This window comes from Amphiura filiformis, chromosome 2 (genome assembly GCF_039555335.1).
Source record: "Amphiura filiformis chromosome 2, Afil_fr2py, whole genome shotgun sequence".
NCBI classification, from domain to species: domain Eukaryota; kingdom Metazoa; phylum Echinodermata; class Ophiuroidea; order Amphilepidida; family Amphiuridae; genus Amphiura; species Amphiura filiformis.
This window is the reverse complement of record NC_092629.1, coordinates 40,483,479-40,505,574: the sequence shown is the minus strand read 5'-3', so window position 1 is coordinate 40,505,574 and position 22,096 is coordinate 40,483,479. Positions and strand designations below refer to the sequence as shown.

At 38.6% G+C, this 22,096-nt stretch overlaps 1 protein-coding gene across 1 annotated transcript in view; it reads right to left on the bottom strand.

Moving 5' to 3' along the window:
* Positions 1–1,584: 1,584 nt before the first annotated feature.
* Positions 1,585–22,096, bottom strand: part of LOC140146220 (DNA repair endonuclease XPF-like) — a 44,701-nt gene continuing 24,189 nt past the window's right edge. The window contains exons 14-24 of the mRNA XM_072168001.1: positions 21,336–21,493; positions 17,705–17,878; positions 16,972–17,084; positions 15,846–15,939; positions 14,083–14,220; positions 12,767–12,913; positions 9,906–9,992; positions 9,312–9,485; positions 8,314–8,454; positions 2,946–3,097; positions 1,585–2,066 (exon numbers count right to left, since the gene is read on the bottom strand). Of these exons, the coding sequence (XP_072024102.1) occupies positions 1,835–2,066; positions 2,946–3,097; positions 8,314–8,454; positions 9,312–9,485; positions 9,906–9,992; positions 12,767–12,913; positions 14,083–14,220; positions 15,846–15,939; positions 16,972–17,084; positions 17,705–17,878; positions 21,336–21,493 (1,610 nt within the window). The 3' untranslated portion in view covers positions 1,585–1,834. The remainder of the gene's footprint in view (positions 2,067–2,945; positions 3,098–8,313; positions 8,455–9,311; positions 9,486–9,905; positions 9,993–12,766; positions 12,914–14,082; positions 14,221–15,845; positions 15,940–16,971; positions 17,085–17,704; positions 17,879–21,335; positions 21,494–22,096) is intronic.

Sequence of the window (22,096 nt, the reverse complement as noted above, 5' to 3'; positions counted from 1 at the left end):
TTTTTAAAATAAGCTCTACAATGTCTACACCAGTTCTTGTTGTTTTGTATAAGTTGCTGAACCCGGTTTCAAACACTTGTCAAGCTAAAATTGAGTGAAATTGAATGGATATGACATTTTGACATTGTTGTTGCTGAGAAAATTGGAAAACATATTAGTTCCATGGATGTAAAAACAGTTCTCTTTCCAGGTATTTTTAAAGAACAATAGATTTTTCAATAAAACAATTAAAAATCCTTCAGCAGTCTACCGATTTGGTACCACTTAAAGCGTAAACATGGAAGTGGGGTTGTGATTAGCTAATTGAATCACGTCATCATCACATTGGTACCCCATTCCCTGAACAAGCTGTGTGGAATCGTGTGACCCAGTTCCTTTTACACGATAATCAAAAAGAAGGGTAGGGCATGCAGTGCAGAGTGACCATGTTGAATACTATAACTGAATGTATATAACTGTTCAAATGCTCAGAATAAGAGAATATTTCTTGGATAAGAATAAATAAAGATGCTCAGTGATACATGTACATAGTTTTATCATAATCATTTATTGTATAGTACACCATACTCGTCTCTTGTTTTATGTGTATATATAAGGTTTTTGTTTATTTATTGCTTGGAAGATATCAATAAACATGCCCTAATAAATTAATGTACTTTGTAATTTCATTCATTATACTAGTAAGAAAGTCTGTAGGCCAAGTGCTGGGATAATACAAAGTCTTTCAATCCTTCACAGAAGATGTCCCACACCTAATAACACCTAATGGGCTATTCCACTTTAAGTTCCCACATACCCATCATACCTCTAGTCTGGATTTAATTATTCTGTTATTCAGATTTCCTTTTACAAATTAAGCGTACTGCTAGCTATCCAGGGCGTATTATTTTGCAAAGTCCAATGCACACGCTTGAGGTCGTGCACGTATACGCGATGGTTAACGCTGAAAAGGAACCTGGGAAAGAATTATAGCCCAATGCAATAAATGGGTAACCCACATGGTGTTAGCTAGCCATCCCTTCACCCGTAATGCTTGAATAAGTTCTGTGAACTCAAAACAAGACCAGACAAGTAAATCAAGGCTATAGCAATACATGTAGCTATTTGAACTGACTGAACCCACAGAAAGGGCAGAAGTCACATGGTCACATTTTGGAAAGTCAGTTTTGGTGAAAATGACAGGCAATTTTCAAATTCTAGCAAAGACCCTGGTAACCCCATAGACCTCCTATATAAATACCTAGACCACTGTCAAACCAGGAATTTCGATGAACTAGCTGGTGGAATGACAGCTATATGAAAATTAGGAGATTGTTGTTTATGTATGTGACGTCATTTTCACCAAAATTTTTGGTGCCAAAAACGACGAACATTAACACTTTTCTTTCCATTATTGTTACATTGTGAAAAACCATATAGCTGTTGTGTTAGTCCAATTATGTTAAGAAAATATTCAAACCAATGAAACAATGTTGACACTGGCTAAATGTATTTTTTCACTCGCAAGGGCAACAGTCACTGACAGTTCTTGTCGCAATTTTGCCATTTTAATTTTCAGAGACTTTTTACCACTGTTTTGTTTTTGTAACAACAGTTAGTCCTTTGAAAAGTGAACTTGACATACGTGGTGCAAAACTTTCTTGCCACAGGTCGTCAAGTTTTTTGACGGTGCTTCCTGATTTTTCTGATACCGTGGTTAAGCAGTGCTTCAGAGGTAATGTCACAGAGCACCAGAGCACTAGCTTAATAGCTGCCTTGAGCAACCCATCATAATGTGAGTCTTATTCTACGGTTTAATGTATTATCCCAATCATAACTCAGTCTCATGCCATCATCACCTTTTGGCACCTTTTCCTTTGAAAGGTCTCTTTCCCTTTCCACCCTTTGCCCCAAACTTTCCCCCTTTTCCTGTCCCCTTCACTGCTTTGTCTGACTCTACTCCTTGTTCTTTATGTAGGAACTCCCACAGGAGCTTGGCGTTACCCGTATGTTCCAGGATTTCACCCAAACGTTCCTGAGATGTTGTGCTTAGGGCAGCCATGTCTGGGATACACTTCATGATTTTCCTGGAAAGAAATAACGATTCAAAATCCAACAATCAGTTTGGATTATCAATACTGTATAGTCAGATATTCTAGTGCTGTATATATTTTCATAATTTTTAAAGTTGCGAAAGTTTGCTGTTTCAAAGAGATCATACACAACAAACCCTATGGTTCCAAAATGCTTAATGGGCTATTCCAGTTGAAATCCACACACCCCCTAAGGAAGTAAATCTTCATCTTCCACAGGGGGTGTAAATTTCAAATGGGGTTACCTGAATGGGTGACTCCATTTGAAATCTAACTGTAAATTTCATATCTTCCACAGAAGGTGTATGGATTTTAACTGGAATAGTCCAATACAGTAATGAAGTTACTTCATTAAAAGGTATTTGTCAAGCAGAGATCTGTCCTAGACCACTCAATGCAGATATGTGGTTTTGAACCAATAGGGACACACTTTCAAAAGCATTCTTATTTATAGCCCATTGTATACACCAGTACTAGAGAACTGGGTCCCTGCCCAGGTTCCACAAACATCCACGGGTGTGATGTAAAATGTCCTTAAAATGCATGTTATATACATACATACACACCCCCACACCTGCACATCACGTCGTCGTCTGCACCACATACCGTCTTATCTAAAAAGGCTGCCTTTTGTGATTTTTATTATCATTACTGTATTTCATATTGTTATTTTATATTTCAGCATGCTTCTTTCTTTTATGAATGGACATAAGATTTTAATATTGTGATAATATCTCAAAATTAATACATGATGTTAATTTTACAATGTATCACATCACAATTAGATGACAATAATAACAAAAATCACACAAGGCAGCCTTTTGAGATACGACAGTATGTGAAGCAGACGACAGCAAGACAACACAGACTTACCATGCATTTTTGTTACTGATCCCAGGAAACTTGAGCAGCATATCATGAGGTCCATGATTATATTTATCTGCTGCTGCTGGCTCTGCTGTAGATGTACCTTCTTCTGCTGTTACAGCAGCTGCTGCGACGGCATCTGGTTGGTCCCGATTTATCTGAAATCATTTTGAGTAGAGGTAAAAAGCAAATGTTATTAATTTGCCCATCTCATGATGGGAAGGTTGTTGGCCCAGTAGTGCCATCATGTTGTGCACTTAGACAAGGTACCTCTATTGACTCTCTCCACCCAGGTGTATAAGATGAATGTCAGTTTATGTAGTGAAGATGACATACTCACAGTGCAGGAAGTGGGGCAGCACCTCCCCCCTCGAAAAAACAACAACCCCATATTGTAGGAGGAGCTGCCTGGCCCCCAAGGCTATACGAAAGAGGGATGTGCAGTTTATCAGTTGACCAGTTAAGTAGTTTCAAATAATATTGCAGTTGTGTGTGGAATAGGATAAATCACAAATGCTCACTTATTGAAGGACATGATGTGTAGGGGACAGAAAGATAACAAGACAGACAAAAAGGAACACAGAAAGGAGACAGATAGAGACAACAATAAAGAATTTTAAAAATTGATATAATATGGACAGATATACAGATACCCAGACATACATGCTGACATTCTGCAAACAAGTAAATTTATCATCTTTGGATTTCTGTCCCAACACAGTCTCTTATTGTACCTGGCTTTCTCTTGACTGTCAGTTGGTAAACTTTGTGTCCATGTGTCTGTCTGTCTGTCTGCCTGTCTCATTCTATCTCTGTCCCTTATACCTCATTTCTGTTCATATGAAAATTTGTGTTCATACCTTGAGTTCTTCAAACAATTCTGCTGTTGCATACGGACTCGGACACCACAGCACCCTCATACGTGGGAAATGCAAGATAGTTGAGAGGGCAAGTTGAGTACATACCTTTAGCTCTTCAAATAATTCTGCTGTTGCATATGGACTCGGACACCACAGCACCCTCATACGTGGGAAATGCAAGATAGTGTGGAGAGGGGCAAGTTGAATACATACCTTTAGCTCTTCAAACAATTCTGCTGTTGCATACGGACTAGGGCACCACAGCACCCTCATACGTGGGAAATGCAAGATAGTGGAGAGGGGCAAGTTGAATACATACCTTTAGCTCTTCAAACAATTCTGCTGTTGCATATGGACTCGGACACCACAGCACCCTCATACGTGGGAAATGCAAGATAGTGTGGAGAGGGGCAAGTTGAATACATACCTTTAGCTCTTCAAATAATTCTGCTGTTGCATATGGACTCGGACACCACAGCACCCTCATACACGTGGGAAATGCAAGATAGTGGAGAGGGGCAAGTTGAATACATACCTTTAGCTCTTCAAACAATTCTGCTGTTGCATATGGACTCGGACACCACAGCACCCTCACACGTGGGAAATGCAAGATAGTGTGGAGGGGGCAAGTTGAATACATACCTTTAGCTCTTCAAACAATTCTGCTGTTGCATATGGACTCGGACACCACAGCACCCTCATACGTGGGAAATGCAAGATAGTTGAGAGGGCAAGTTGAGTACATACCTTTAGCTCTTCAAATAATTCTGCTGTTGCATATGGACTCGGACACCACAGCACCCTCATACGTGGGAAATGCAAGATAGTGTGGAGAGGGGCAAGTTGAATACATACCTTTAGCTCTTCAAACAATTCTGCTGTTGCATACGGACTAGGGCACCACAGCACCCTCATACGTGGGAAATGCAAGATAGTGGAGAGGGGCAAGTTGAATACATACCTTTAGCTCTTCAAACAATTCTGCTGTTGCATACGGACTAGGGCACCACAGCACCCTCATACGTGGGAAATGCAAGATAGTGGAGAGGGGCAAGTTGAATACATACCTTTAGCTCTTCAAACAATTCTGCTGTTGCATACGGACTAGGGCACCACAGCACCCTCATACGTGGGAAATGCAAGATAGTGTGGAGAGGGGCAAGTTGAATACATACCTTTAGCTCTTCAAATAATTCTGCTGTTGCATATGGACTCGGACACCACAGCACCCTCATACGTGGGAAATGCAAGATAGTGGAGAGGGGCAAGTTGAATACATACCTTTAGCTCTTCAAACAATTCTGCTGTTGCATACGGACTAGGGCACCACAGCACCCTCATACATGGGAAATGCAAGATAGTGTGGAGAGGGGCAAGTTGAATACATACCTTTAGCTCTTCAAACAATTCTGCTGTTGCATATGGACTCGGACACCACAGCACCCTCATACGTGGGAAATGCAAGATAATGGAGAGGGGCAAGTTGAATACATACCTTTAGCTCTTCAAACAATTCTGCTGTTGCATATGGACTCGGACACCACAGCACCCTCATACGTGGGAAATGCAAGATAGTGTGGAGAGGGGCAAGTTGAATACATACCTTTAGCTCTTCAAACAATTCTGCTGTTGCATATGGACTCGGACACCACAGCACCCTCATACATGGGAAATGCAAGATAGTGTGGAGAGGGGCAAGTTGAATACATACCTTTAGCTCTTCAAACAATTCTGCTGTTGCATATGGACTCGGACACCACAGCACCCTCATACGTGGGAAATGCAAGATAGTGTGGAGAGGGGCAAGTTGAATACATACCTTTAGCTCTTCAAACAATTCTGGTGTTGCATATGGACTCGGACACCACAGCACCCTCATACGTGGGAAATGCAAGATAGTGTGGAGAGGGGCAAGTTGAATACATACCTTTAGCTCTTCAAATAATTCTGCTGTTGCATATGGACTCGGGCACCACAGCACCCTCATACGTGGGAAATGCAAGATAGTGTGGAGAGGGGCAAGTTGAGTACATACCTTTAGCTCTTCAAACAATTCTGCTGTTGCATATGGACTCGGACACCACAGCACCCTCATCACGTGGGAAATGCAAGATAGTGTGGAGAGGGGCAAGTTGAATACATACCTTTAGCTCTTCAAACAATTCTGCTGTTGCATACGGACTAGGGCACCACAGCACCCTCATACGTGGGAAATGCAAGATAGTGTGGAGAGGGGCAAGTTGAATACATACCTTTAGCTCTTCAAACAATTCTGCTGTTGCATATGGACTCGGACACCACAGCACCCTCATACGTGGGAAATGCAAGATAGTGTGGAGAGGGGCAAGTTGAATACATACCTTTAGCTCTTCAAACAATTCTGCTGTTGCATACGGACTAGGGCACCACAGCACCCTCATACGTGGGAAATGCAAGATAGTGGAGAGGGGCAAGTTGAGTACATACCTTTAGCTCTTCAAACAATTCTGCTGTTGCATATGGACTCGGACACCACAGCACCCTCATACGTGGGAAATGCAAGATAGTGGAGAGGGGCAAGTTGAGTACATACCTTTAGCTCTTCAAACAATTCTGCTGTTGCATATGGACTCGGACACCACAGCACCCTCATACGTGGGAAATGCAAGATAGTGTGGAGAGGGGCAAGTTGAATACATACCTTTAGCTCTTCAAACAATTCTGCTGTTGCATACGGACTAGGGCACCACAGCACCCTCATCCGTGGGAAATGCAAGATAGTGTGGAGAGGGGCAAGTTGAATACATACCTTTAGCTCTTCAAATAATTCTGCTGTTGCATATGGACTCGGACACCACAGCACCCTCATACGTGGGAAATGCAAGATAGTGTGGAGAGGGGCAAGTTGAATACATACCTTTAGCTCTTCAAACAATTCTGCTGTTGCATATGGACTCGGACACCAAAGCACCCTCATATGTGGGAAATGCAAGATAGTGGAGAGGGGCAAGTTGAATACATACCTTTAGCTCTTCAAACAATTCTGCTGTTGCATATGGACTCGGACACCACAGCACCCTCACACGTGGGTAATGCAAGATAGTGTGGAGAGGGGCAAGTTGAATACATACCTTTAGCTCTTCAAATAATTCTGCTGTTGCATACGGACTAGGGCACCACAGCACCCTCATACGTGGGAAATGCAAGATAGTGGAGAGGGCAAGTTGAATACATACCTTTAGCTCTTCAAACAATTCTGCTGTTGCATACGGACTAGGGCACCACAGCACCCTCATACGTGGGAAATGCAAGATAGTGGAGAGGGCAAGTTGAATACATACCTTTAGCTCTTCAAACAATTCTGCTGTTGCATACGGACTAGGGCACCACAGCACCCTCATACGTGGGAAATGCAAGATAGTGGAGAGGGGCAAGTTGAATACATACCTTTAGCTCTTCAAATAATTCTGCTGTTGCATACGGACTAGGGCACCACAGCACCCTCATACGTGGGAAATGCAAGATAGTGGAGAGGGGCAAGTTGAATACATACCTTTAGCTCTTCAAACAATTCTGTTGCATACGGACTAGGGCACCACAGCACCCTCATACGGACAATTCTGCTGTTCATACTTGGACTAGGGCACCAGCATACGGAGCAAGATAGTGGAGAGGGCAAGTTGAATACATACCTTTAGCTCTTCAAACCTGCTGTTCATACGGACTGGGCACCACAACCCTCATGCGTGGGAAATGCAAGATAGTGGAGAGGGGCAAGTTGAATACATACCTTTAGCTCTTCAAACAATTCTGCTGTTGCATACGGACTAGGGCACCACAGCACCCTCATACGTGGGAAATGCAAGATAGTGGAGAGGGGCAAGTTGAATACATACCTTTAGCTCTTCAAACAATTCTGCTGTTCATACGGACTAGGGCACCACAGCACCCTCATACGTGGGAAATGCAAGATAGTGGAGAGGGGCAAGTTGAATACATACCTTTAGCTCTTCAAACAATTCTGCTGTTGCATACGGACTAGGGCACCACAGCACCCTCATACGTGGGAAATGCAAGATAGTGGAGAGGGGCAAGTTGAATACATACCTTTAGCTCTTCAAACAATTATGCTGTTGCATACGGACTCGGACACCACAGCACCCTCATACGTGGGAAATGCAAGATAGTGGAGAGGGGCAAGTTGAGTACATACCTTTAGCTCTTCAAACAATTCTGCTGTTGCATACGGACTCGGACACCACAGCACCCTCATACGTGGGAAATGCAAGATAGTGTGGAGAGGGGCAAGTTGAATACATACCTTTAGCTCTTCAAACAATTCTGCTGTTGCATACGGACTCGGACACCACAGCACCCTCATACGTGGGAAATGCAAGATAGTGGAGAGGGGCAAGTTGAATACATACCTTTAGCTCTTCAAACAATTCTGCTGTTGCATATGGACTCGGACACCACAGCACCCTCATACGTGGGAAATGCAAGATAGTGTGGAGAGGGGCAAGTTGAATACATACCTTTAGCTCTTCAAATAATTCTGCTGTTGCATATGGACTCGGACACCACAGCACCCTCATACGTGGGAAATGCAAGGTCAGTAAGGTCAGCTTAGAAGACAGGTTCTGGTAAGAAATCTCACTGGATAAGGTGGATTTGGTCTAGGAATAAAAAAAAACATTGTCAAGTTTGCAACAGTTTTGGCTTTATATAACATGCGTTCAAGGCAGAAACAGGAAAAGGGTTAAACATGCTAAAAAAAAACCAATACATTTGACCTCTGCATGTTGAATAACAATGTTGAACTTTACCACATAGGCCTATTAAGTGTATACGACTGAGTTGCACAGAGGTCCAGGGAAGACGGGAAAGGGTTATTTCCCATGGTTTGGTTGGAGCTGGGAGCCCTCCTGCCGACAGTGGTATGTGAAAATAAGACCAGGGAAAGAAGATTTATTACCCTCGCTTTTCTCTAATCGAGGGTAAATTTCGTCAAGTTCTTTAAGGATCCGTCCAGATGTATTTTGTATTGCCATATTGATTTCAACTGGTTAGCTAGATATTGCTTTCATGTAATTTTGTTGGGTAATTGTGTAGATATAGATTGCAGTTCCAAATCTCCAGCATTCAAACTGCAGTGGAGAATCAAAAATTGCCGCTGAGAAATTATTGAAAGCACAATGTCTGTCACCAGTGAAAAATACACTGAAATCAAGACTATACATCGTCAATGCTTCTTTTTTTCCCCTACAAACAAAGCACACCAGATATTGAAGAAGTCAAGTAACAGAATGATATAATGAAATCAAACTGATAACTCTTGACATATCGTATGTGTTATAAATAGCAACTGCTTTTTATGCATAAAATAGAGCAAAATACCTACCTTTGTTGATTGGGAACCGTCGGCCTAATAGTTGGCCCACAGTCCCCAGTCACCTTGAGTAGATAATTTGCACCATTTCTCTCATGAGCAGTCAATATTTGTATACCATAACTTCCCTGTAACAGTACTTACCTGTAAAGCAAAGGATTTGTTGGGGTCAAACTCTATCAGTAGCACGGGTCGTTTGTAGTATCTAGTCATCGCTAGCATCTGGTTGTACAGACGCCCACTGTTTAACGAACCAATCAGATCGCTGATACTCTTTCTTTCAACACAGATATTTGGGGTCAAAATATAGTCGCCGACCTAAATAAATGAGAGAGGGAAATGTGAGATGCATTTGTTTATTTTTATTTTACATTTTTTTATAAATATCTATGGTAAAATTTGCTCCAAATCTCAAATATTTATTGTGCAATAAGTTGCATTATTATGTTTTGATGAATCCAAATGTGTAAAAATATTGGATCCAAAACATAAATGGATGCTTTATGTCCAATATTGGTTCTGACTATGTCTTGTCCAAATTTTAAAACGCATCTATCACGGACACACTTCGTTTAAAAAATAAATATTACGCTTATAAAGTTTCTCTCAATCAATCAGGTCACTAATATTATTTCTCTTGACCAATCAGATCACTGACACTTCCCTTCAACCAATCAAATCACTGAATACAATTTTGCTCAAAGGAAATTCACTTAATCAGATCACTCCCTTTCTTACCTCCAGTGTAATTGGTTCAATATCGATACCCCTTCTATGTATTAATGATGGCAACTCACTACGGAATTCCCTCATATCAACTATGACCTGCCAAAATAGAATAAAGAAATACATAAATAAATAAAATAAATAAGTAAAAAAACAAACAAACAAATGAACATTAATTTCAGCTACAAAATGTGTATCTTTAGCACAATTCTTGATTTTTTTTAAGAAGAACCTTTATAGCAGGTGATCACATAAATGAAACAGAAAATAACTGCTCTGCCTAAAACCTTCCCATAAGACATTTCTGATTTTCTGACTATAAATAAATAAATGTTGGTATTTATACAGCGCCTTTCACATGTGCACATGTACCAAAGCGCTTTACATTTATTCCGCTGCCGTTAGAATATGTCAGCTGCCATACAATGCCCAAGGCATGCTCATACCTTTGGGCGGCGCCAAATGGGCAACATTCATAACAGCTCCCCATTTCACCCCTGGGTAGAGAGAGGCAAGTAAGGTAAAGCGCCTTGCCCAAGAGCACAACACAATGGCATCACCGGAGCTCCATATTTTGCAATCCACCAATTACAAGGCGGAGCCCGTACCGCTGCTTGCCCCTATACCAGTCAATCTCATGTCTTACCTTCAGAGGTATTGTCTCTCTGCCTCCTTCGACCCCCTGCTCTATGACTACTAATTGTTGTGGTGATATCACAAGCAAGGCTCAGATCTTGTGACAATTGTGGAGCCACATCTACCATGCTCCTCCCTAAAACCTTCTCATTAGACATTTATGATTACGGAGTGCCTCAAGTAATCATTTATGATTACGGAGTGTTACGGAGTGCCTCAAGGTTCAATACTTGGACCTCTCCTTTTTATTGTTTTCATTGATGATTTACCAAACTGTCTTAAATTTACTAAGATCAGCATGTATGCTGATGATACCATTATTTACTGTGCTGGCAAAAACCCAGCTGATATTGTACATAACCTTAATAATGACCTTTCTTCAATGAAACAGTGGCTTGACAATAATAAGCTAAGTTTGAATGTAAATAAGACTAAATTTATTATGCTTGGAACACCACAAAGATTGGCTAAAATTAATGATGATGTTTTGAATGTTCATATTAATGGTGATATTATTGAAAGAGTTTTCTCTTGCACCCATTTGGGTATAATAATTGATAGTAATTTAAATTGGCATGATCATATTGATTATTTGTTGAAGAAGTCTGCCAGGAGTATTTCTATGATTAGGAGGGCTAAGTCATTAGTTCCCATGAATGCTCTCAAGCTTATATACAACTCTATTGTTGCACCTCATTTCAATTATTGTGATATAATTTGGGGTAATTGTACCAAAACAGATTCAATTAAGTTGCAGCGAATGCAGGCAAGAGCTGCTAGATATATTTGCAATGTTCCTTGGGACACATCAGGGTCTGAAGTTCTTAATCAACTCAGCTGGTTGACACTTGCTGAAATAAGAAATATCCATTTGGCAGAGTTCATGTTCAGGGTTACAAACAACATATTTCCTGATAATATTTGCATGTTATTTGAGAAAAGGAATATAATTATAATCTCAGGCGTAATCCAAATAATGTTGATGTTCCTTTTCCTTCAAATAACTTTAAGAAACGCAGTCTTTCATATAGGGGTGCTCATCTATGGAAGCGATCTCTCAGCTGAAGCACAGTTGTGCGATAGATCTGCTGCGTTCAGGAGATTGCTTTACTGTAATTATGAATTGAACTTTGCCTAAATGTTTGCTTTTGGTTACCATATTACTTTGTCAATTTTACTTGCTTTGTATCATGTTTAATTTATATTTTATCACTTCGTCATATATTTTATCACTTCGTCATATATAGTTTTTATACTTGTTTTGTATTTCCATTTACTTTTAATATCCTTGATATGATGTAATGTAACATGTAAATTTATGTAGCAACACGGCCCCAGGGAAGACCAGCTCAAGGGCTGATCTGGGCTTTTCCGTGTATAAATAAAATTGAAATGAAAATGAAATGATTATGTCAATCAATCTCATTTACCTTCTGTGGTACTGCCTATTTGTCTCCCTGTCCCCTGCCCTATGACTACTTATTTCAAGAGCACAGCTGGGATCTCATGATAATTGTGGGGCCGCATGCTTCTACCATGCTCTGCCTAAAACCTTCTCATAAGACATTTCTGATTATACCGGTTAATCACCAGTCTTAGCTTCAGTGGTACTGTCTCTCTATCTACTTTACCCCATGATCTACAACTAATTGTTGTGGCGATATCAGCAGTACAGCTCTAGATATCCTGATAATTGTAATTTAATTATATCACTCATACATAAATTCTAGACAGTTCATTGGTTGATTACCATTTATCATTTTTACGATCACCCTCTCCGTGTGATAGTCTTTACCATCATAGTGCTCTGCCGTAGTGCGCCTCCGCCAAGCCGTGCGCTGACGTTTGGACTCGCCGATTTAGTTATGGGCTTGACCCCAAAATGTGAAGTATATCACGGCAAAACATGGTGTTATGTTGATGAAAAAATGTGTTTCCTACCTTAAATAGTATTTTATTAGTAGAATTTATGCATGAGTGATATAAAACAAATATTAACTGTCTTAAATTCGTGTAACGGTCGAAATATAATCACTAGGTGAAAGATGTATTGTTCCATTCCACGAGCCGGAACGGCTCGTGGAATGGAACAATCCATCTTTCACCTTGTGATTATATTTCGACCATCACACTCATAGACAGTTAATATTTGTATAATATACCATGCTCTGCCCAAAAACCTTTCCATGTAATATTTCTGACTATACTAATCAAAATCCTGTGGATTCCTGACTTACCTTCTGTTGTACGGTCTCTTTATCTCCCTGTCCTCCTGCTCTACGACTACTAACTGTTGTTGTGGTATCAGCAGCACGGCTCGCATCTCGCAACAACTGTGGAGCTGTATCAACCTTTCCTTCAATCTCCTCTGGTATAACCATTGTCTATGTAAAAATAAGAGTAAAACTCTATCTTCAGCCAAAAAGTAATATGTCTCAGAGTTTGCAAAGATTTAAAATTCCAATGCAGATTGTGGTCGCCCCTGACTCAATCTCAATCAAAATAAGCTTGAGATGCTCTAAACTGTCAAAACTTCTTACACCATCTTGATTTAATAGTTCATCTCAAAGTCCCCATGCGCATTAGTAAAATCGTCTGCTTTTTGCACGTTATTCCCACTAGATTGAGTCAATTTTAGTTTTTTTCCACTGTTTAATTTTTTTTCCAAATCCACCTCACAAAAATATCACATCTGACATCATCGAAGTCAAAATAACCCAAATCATTAATCTCAATAAAATTCTTCATCTTGACCACAGTGAAACCTCCTTGACAGATGAAAAGGTGGTCTATTCTTGTCAAAAAGCTAGTCCCACAGATAAAACAAAATAAAACTATTACATTACGAACTATTAAATTAAGACGGCCTTATACATTCTTATACACATATGGAAATATTTTCACTAATTTAGTGTTCTAATCACACAATCTGTTATTTCAGTAGAAATCCATGCACTCTCCCTATGGAAGGCAATAGCTTAATCACATACCCAGGGAGTGAAGATTTCAAATGGGTTCATCCATTTATCCACCCCATTTGAAATTCACACTCCCTGTGTGGAAAATTAAGGTCATGTCTTCCATAGGGGGTGTATACATTTCAACTGGAATAGCCCAATTCGGGGTCAGTCACAAATGTTTATTTACAATTTAGGGTATTATTTTATCACTTTGTAGTTTCATTTTGGGTCAGACCTGTGTGTAATCTCATCCCCAATTTTGATCATATTTCAGCTTTAAATCAGAGAAGATACCTTACACTTCCCATAATGCATTTCTCCCATTTCAATTTTCTGTACTAATTTGCTATTAAAATTGCAATAGGGGTCAATAATGACGAAATGTACCTCAACGAAAAGAGCACATCCAGATCTTGTAAAATGTGTTCATTTCTTGACTAGCGACCCATGTTTAGCCAGTCTATTCTTAATATGAAAACAAAGAGAACCTGTATAAAATAATGGGAGTTTCATTTGATGAAATGAGGGATGGATCATGTTGCAAAGGATTCTGGGAAGAGTAAAATATCTTCTCTGGTTTTAAATATACTTACTGCTTTCTGTTTGATCAAGTGCTCAAAAGCATCTTTTTCTTGTCTGAGTGTTGTAAGATAGCGTTGTTCTTCGGTAGATCCAGAATAAATCAAGAAGTAAACTCTCAATGGAATGCCTGGCCTCGAGGCTTTGAAAACCTGGTGAGAAATGTATCATTGAATCCCCTGTTAATTTCTGGTCAAAAATTAGTATTCCAAAAATTGCCTGTCTCTATATGCGCTCAAAAATACACGAGGAAGGGTTATCTTAATAATGACTTAATAATCTGCCAGCCAAAGCATCTGAGGAGATGTTTCTGACTTTTAACAAGAGGACAGTTTAAGCATCTCCAGTGCATCTGCATTTGAGCTCATCAGTATTATAATAATACTCATTACCTACGATTATACGACATGCATGCATTTAAATAAGCTCCATCTGCAATCTTGGAAAAAAGCACTTGGAACGCTTGGCACAATCTGCTGAAATTGTGTGCAGAATTTCTTATGATCATGGAAATGATGTATATTGTGCTTGATAACAAACATGACATCTACAACAGTGATTTACCCTTCCCTCCTCCCCATCAAACAATGTTGGGGACATTGGGAAGCTGCTGAAGACATTGGCATTTCTCAACATTGCACGGGGAAAAGGGGGTGACAGTTTTCCTTTATTTACACGCAAGCGTTCCAAGACTTATTTCCAAGATTGTGGGCTTCCATCTATTTGTTCAGTAATACTACTGCACCACAAACCAAGTAAATGTAAATAACTCATTTTTACGTCAAATACAGGGAAAAATATGTTTCCTTGAGATTGAAAAAGAAACTTTTGGGTCTGTAGGCTTTTTAGGGTAATTACCAGCGGTCGAATTCAACGGTATCGCATCGCAAAATGCTATGCAATTTCCATCAACTGCTATGCACTTTTCCAAAATGCATAGCTAAAAGTGCTATAAATAAATTTGAGCTAAATTCCACATCGTATTTAGCTCAAAAGTTCACAAACGCATCCTCCAAAAGGGCAGAAATTTGCCCTTTTTCGGGACTCAGTTAATTCCCTCTTGTTTTTGGCATTTTGACACAAAGCACGTGGGGATATCCTTCAAGCTAGCAAAAGCCCTAGGTAATTTTGGTGGTTCCTGAATCTGTCAAGCTCTTGCAATAGCAAAATTATGTCTGTCAAATCAACGGCTATCAGCAAAAAACCTGACCTCTGATCGTTGCTAGGAGATGTTTTCAAGTACTTTCAAGACCTCCTGAAGCTGTATATACCAACTGCGCATAAAAAATTGTTTACATGTTTACTGAGGGAAAATGTCAATGGTGATATATTACACGTAAATTTTGACTTCAACAATCATGAATTCTGATGGCTTTTAAGCATACAATTCAGCACAAACATGAATTTATTGATGATAAATAAATGATGAACACATACAACCTGCATTTTCTTGGATAGGCCTACATTTGATATTTTCTTAGCAACAAGGTGAGTTTGGGAAATGTGTGTGATGCGCGAATACAATATTGGCGGCAGTGATAGCCGAGATTTGATGACAATGACAGAAGTTGTACTGTAGATTCGCTACGCAAACACAAATATTGCATCGCCAAATGCTACACAATTTTTTTTTGCATGGCAAAATAACTGTGATGCAAAATTTGGAAACTGCTATGCAAACATATGTTTTGCATAGCACAAACAGCTATGCAAAAAAATTGACTGAATTCGAACCCTGGTAATTACAGTGGGAAAAAAACTGGGGGGGGGTCCTTACCTCCAATTGCCTCACAAACTGTATTTCTGCATCATATAAAATAACATATCTTGGCTGGACCTCTTGCAGGGTTCTTGTCAAACTGTATGGATCTCTGATAGATGGGATGAAAAACAAATGAACTATGATTACATGGAGTGCTGTGTCATATTAATGACCTCAAAGGAGTACTTTGTGATTTTAATACACTTTTTATGCCATGTTTTAAAATCTTATTTCCAAATGTCAGTTGATTCTGATTTTGTGTTTGCCTGATTATGAGTACAATATGTTTTTACATTGCTCCATAGGCCACTGTGATGTAATTCTGTTCTGCTAACAGAACGTAATACAAATTTGAAGATATTTTTGCCAAGCAGGTGCTTAATAAATACCATACTTGAAAATGAAACTGGGCATTTTTAATGCTGTATGTTAAGAAAATACCAATAACTGCTTGAACAAATGTAGCATGGATTGTAACTCTGTGCCGAGATAATTTTGCAGTGATTAAACTAGTATTCCCAACATGAAACATTTTTCACGCTAAACATGCCTTGAAAGGCAGTGCTTTAAAGTCGGTTTATATAAGGTGGAAATTATTCGGCTTTTGTTACTATGCATGTCAATAAAGTCCCAACTCACGCTCGCGTAAATTCACATAAGCGTGCGCTAGTCAAGCTTTACGCAACGCACACCTAGCGTAAGCATTGCGCCCAACAATGTGCATGCCATTCTATATCAATACACAGTGTTATGAGTCTTATTTTTTCCGCCTTATATAAGCCGAACAAACTTTAGCTGGTGCAAGTTCCCGACAAACTACTATCTAGACGACTACTGTCCATCCCTAACCACTGCATTAGGTGAAGCCATGTATGCATGACAACTTTACCCGATGGCAGGAGTTACTAGGCGTGGAGAAATACAAGCCCGTCAATGCGTACATGTCTGAAAAGACAGATGCGCTTGTTTGCATGTTTGTCCAAATTGTTACTATGCAGTTTTTGACTTCATTATGCACACCCAAATTAGTGGTATAGATAGTAGTTTGTCTGGGCTTCAAGTTAGACAAGTTTACAGGGGGCATTAATTAAGAGGAGGGGCACTAATTAGGTTGAATATGGTAACATCATGATAGTCTTACTTGCATCCATGTAATGGGTGTATAACTACAGTAGGTCTGGTGATAATGCCATAATAAGCCTCCTGAGAACTCACTAATGCTTCATCAATGCCATCTGTCTCCTTGTCATCACCCTGGTAAAAGAAGCAATCAATATTATTGATGAATCAATCGATCAATCAATCAGTTCATCAATAAATAAATCAATATTACCAACCGTTGATTGATCAATTAAGCAAGCAATGAAGTAATCAAACAACCTATCACTCATGACAATCAATATTAACAATCATTTATTGATCAATCAATTAAGCAAGCAATGAATCAAACAGCCTATCACTTGCATCTTCCATTTCAACTAATTAATAGCCCAAAAACACAGTGATGCTGCTTGGTGGAGGTAGACATTGGCTGCGCCGCACCCATTATTTACATCTCTGGCACATATTTGGGTATAAAAGGATACTGCATTAATAGACTAAATCCTTCGCCATCTACACTGCAAATGTATTTGTTTTATACTTGTGATGACTGAATATGCTCACATTCGTATTGTGTTGGACACATGAAAATATTCTCCCGCAACTTTGTTTAACTTGGTCACAACTGCGTAGTCTTGGACACAACTGCGCAGTCTCACACCTCCAGGTTCTTGTAGGAAGTCCAACACTTAAGTTTCTCAGTTGTCAAACCAGAAAATTGACGAATGATGACGATAGTCTATTGCATTAATTCTATTTGACTTTTTACAAACCTCCTCTGCCTCTTTGCTGATACCCAATTTCTTTCTTGCCATTTGTGTCAGTGTGACATTTGATGGTCCGCCTTCTTCATCATCACTTGAATCATCGATCTTTGAACTACGACCTTTTAGCTTTTTTCTAGCTTTACTGGTTGGTGGAGATTTTCTTTTATTATTCTTTTTTTCCTACATGAAAAACAAAACAAAATCGGTTTAAGGTAGTATTATCGGCTACGGTGTCATGCACAGATTTGGTTGAAAATGATACAGGATGTGTAGTTGGGTGAGAAAAACTTGCCTGCCAATTTTTAATTTTTGCCAACAAAGCGTTTTTGAGTTATGCAATTATTTATCATTTAAAAACCCCATTGACTTTGCACATAAAGTGGTTTTGACATGAAGCCTCGTTCACTAAAATTGGTAAATATTTGAAAATAGATACTATGTTTGAATATCATTTTTTCTCCTTTATAACCCATTTTTAGAACTGCTTTTTGGATCTTTTTATTACAAAAATGTTACCAAATAATTTTAGTAATTTTTTTTCAATATATTGGCCAGTTATAAAGGGGATATTTGAAGGTAATGTTAGTACTTGCTCAAATTTTCTTGGTTTGATCTAGAAACACTGAATGACCCAATTTCATAATTATTGTCTGAGCTAACCATAGGGCCAATTTTAACAAACAAGGTGTCATATGAAAGGTTATTAAATTTAGAAACTTTTCTCGCCAGCTTTTTTTAATAAAGTATTTCTATTTTAAGTTATGGGTGTTTCTAGATTTCCCTAATTTAAAAATGGAAAAAATCATTTTTCTCAAAAATAAACACTTTATCAAAAAAATCTGGCGAGAGAATTTAGATATTAGGCTTATTAACCACCCCTCAAACTTTGGAAACCATATCACATTCCCTCTGGGCTAGCAATAATTATTTGTAGAAAAAATTAGGGAATTTTCACAAAATAAGAAAAACATAAGAAATGTATCAATTTTCATGAAACATTAAAAATAAGTGGAGTAAAGATTTATCTTAAATTGGTTATACATTTGATGTGGATACATAATTCTGATTTGATATAGTGGCTATTTTCCTGCATGGGGCTATTATCCGAGGCTCCTACCTTAAAATTAAGAGTTCATCCACAATTTATTCAAAATTTCTACAATCCATGCTAAGGTAAGCTGACAATATTATTTATAAAGCCTACCCAGTCGCACTGCAGTTTTTAGCGAGATCCCGCAAATGGGGCGTACCTCATCCCATTTTTTCACACTTCTGTAAGTAGCAATTAGCACCTCTTGAGATTTCCGATAAAATCAATGGTCACTAATAGTAGTGGCACCAGTCGCGGTACATACCGCAGTACGACGGACTTCTGCACTAGTGCACATTGAATAAACAATGTTCATTGTTTACGCTGGTTTAAATCATGGGTCAATATAACTATAAACATCTAGGGAGTGTGTGTGAATGTGTGATAATGGATGAATATAACTGTTTACTGTTACAGTATTAACCAGCTATTGTTGATGGTATCGGTAGCTAGTGATTTTTTTTTTTTTTTTTGCACTATAGTAGGCCCTATTGTAGTAGGCCCTAACTGGCCGGCACTAAACGAAAATCGAAGTGGCAAATGCAATGCAGATTATTATAATATTATTGACTTGTGGCTGCCAAATCCGATGTGTGAACTGCCAAATCCCATGTAATTGATTTAATCTGGCAATTAGGATAGAGTTGTAAACACGGCTGCCAAATCCGATGTGTGAACTGCCAAATCCCATGCAATTGATTTAATCTCGCAATTAGGATAGAGTTGTAAACACGGTCCCGTTCCCGGTCAATCAAGAACAATTCACACACTTTAGTGGTAAACAGAATTAACAGATTATCTCATTATTCTATTGAATGCTCAAACAATGTTAATTGGGGCGGCGATTCAATCAGGAGGTGTATCGGCAAACAGATCATGACAACCTACGAAATGGACAATTTGAATTTGAAATACTGTACATTGTCACAAACGTCAGGACTATACTTATTTTTATTAATGAAGCTTGGTTGATCATATACATGAAATTGATACGACTCGATTAAAAAAGTAAGACTTTGAAGCATGTTTTAGATCGCCCAATGTGTTCATTTATCATGTAAAGGGGGAAACCCCGACTCTGTGCGAAGCGTTTTTCAAATATATACTATTAAAAATTTTAATAAGTACATTTTTAGGAGTTTAAGCTCATATAAAATTATATAAAAATCAGATTTTTTCTCTCTTGGGAAGATTTATTATAATGGACTATACTTTTCAGCATAACTTCTGATTCTGATATCGTAGAAAAAAATATTCAGGGAATGCTTGCATGCACCCTCCTTTCTAGAAATAACATAAAACTGGGAAAGATTGCCAATTCGCTTGCGTGCAGTGGGGTGTATGAAAACACGAGGCGATAGTGCAGATATTTTAATGCGGAAAAGGGGATTGCCGTCATGCCGTGTATTGCATGCGACGAGCGACTGATGTTTTCAGGACAGTTATCTGAAGTTTTCGCGGTATAAAAACAGTTCTATAAACCATGTAACATTACCATGAGGAATGTTATAATTATGTTACTATTAGGCTCATTTATTGGTGTGTTGAAATCGAAAACCTTTCTAGGTTATACCCAGGGTCTATGGTTAAACCATTTTTACCAATTTACCAGCGATTTTAAAATGAGTCCTATTTTCAGAATGGCTCCCAATCGGCTTTGAAAAAGCTATAATCCAAAAGCTTCAACCCCGCCAGGCCATTTCCCCTACCAGTTATGTTAATTAACAATATAAACATGATTTAAGATAAGAGTTTCAAATCAGTGACTTTAGGTAGGCCTATGTAAATAGATCGGTGCTGGAAGCTTACCGCGGTAGGCTTCGTATTGAGTTGATGCGGTGGTGTTTATTGATCAGTCTCACACTTTTCGGTGATAAAACAGATTAGCTGATAACAACTAATTGTGTCGGCGGCCTGCGGTATAAAAAACAATAGATGCGGCGCGTCCGTTCTACTGCAGGAAACCTTATAAATAATATTGTCAGCTTACCTAAGACAACAATGTGACACAATATGGTCCATGGGGGCCAAAGGCGGCAAATTTGAAATTGAGATAAAGGTAAAAATATAGAGTAAATAAAAAAACAATAAAACACATAAGAAAATACATGTCACAAAACTTCAGAACTTTGAAGCCAAGTATGGTAGACCTTTGGTGTTTTCAGTATATGATAGCCTAATGTTTGTATAAGTTAATAATAATAGTAACTCAATTTTCAAAAATGCATCCTTTGGCCCCCATGGAGCAGATTGTGTCAATGAAACTACAAGAATCAATATGATCCACTCAGACCAAAGTGAAACATTTTAAAAATTGAGTTATTACTATTATAAACTAACTTGCTCAGTACCTATGCTTACTGATGTTGCTATATCCCTTATTCCCTGACATACTTGGTTACAAAGTTATAAACTTTTTATATGTTACTCTTCTTGTGAGTTTATTGTTTTTGCTTCTTAATTTTGCCTATATCTCAGCTTCATTCTTGCCGGCTTTCATCTGATTGTTTCATATATTATTTTAAAAGAGTCTCTTACTCAACATACCTGTTGCGCTGTCTCTGTAACAGTCACCTTATTGTCTTGTCCCAGTGTCTTGTTGTAGAGTCTAGTCAAGAGTGCTTGTGATCCATCTGTGAGATATTCTTTGAGCTGAGCACAAGTGCGATCATCACTGGCACACACCATCACTCGACCAACATCATCTGCAAAATATTTATATAATATCGGGCTATTTCATTTAAAATCCACACTACCACTGTGGAAGATTTTCCCTAAACTATCATATTTTTAGCATAAAATATTATGGAAAACCATCTAAAGACTGCACAAAAAGTAACGCAGCTGTTATAATGATGACTATGGCGTCAGAACTAATAATTGTGTTCACATAATTTCAACATAGAAAGAAGGATGATTTATTTACATGCATTTTGATACCCCATTTTGTCCAATTTCGTTCAATATTAACAACACAGCAGTGTTTTAAAATTACCCGAATTTTAAAGTTGCAGCTATTTGTATTGATTTTAAGTCAGTGCGAAGATCAATGGAGGGTTTTACGTGCCACAATGCTTGCGTAATAACCAATGATCCTGTAAACTGCAACTTTTAAATTCGGGTATTTTTCTGTAAAAGCACTACTGTGTTGTTAATATTGAATGATATTTTAAATGGGATATCAAAATGCACGTAAATAAATCGTCCTTCTGTCTATGTAGAAATATTGTGGAAACAAAATTATAAGTTCTGTAGCTATAGGCGTATTTATAACAGCTGCGTTACTTTTTGTGCATACTTTATTTTGA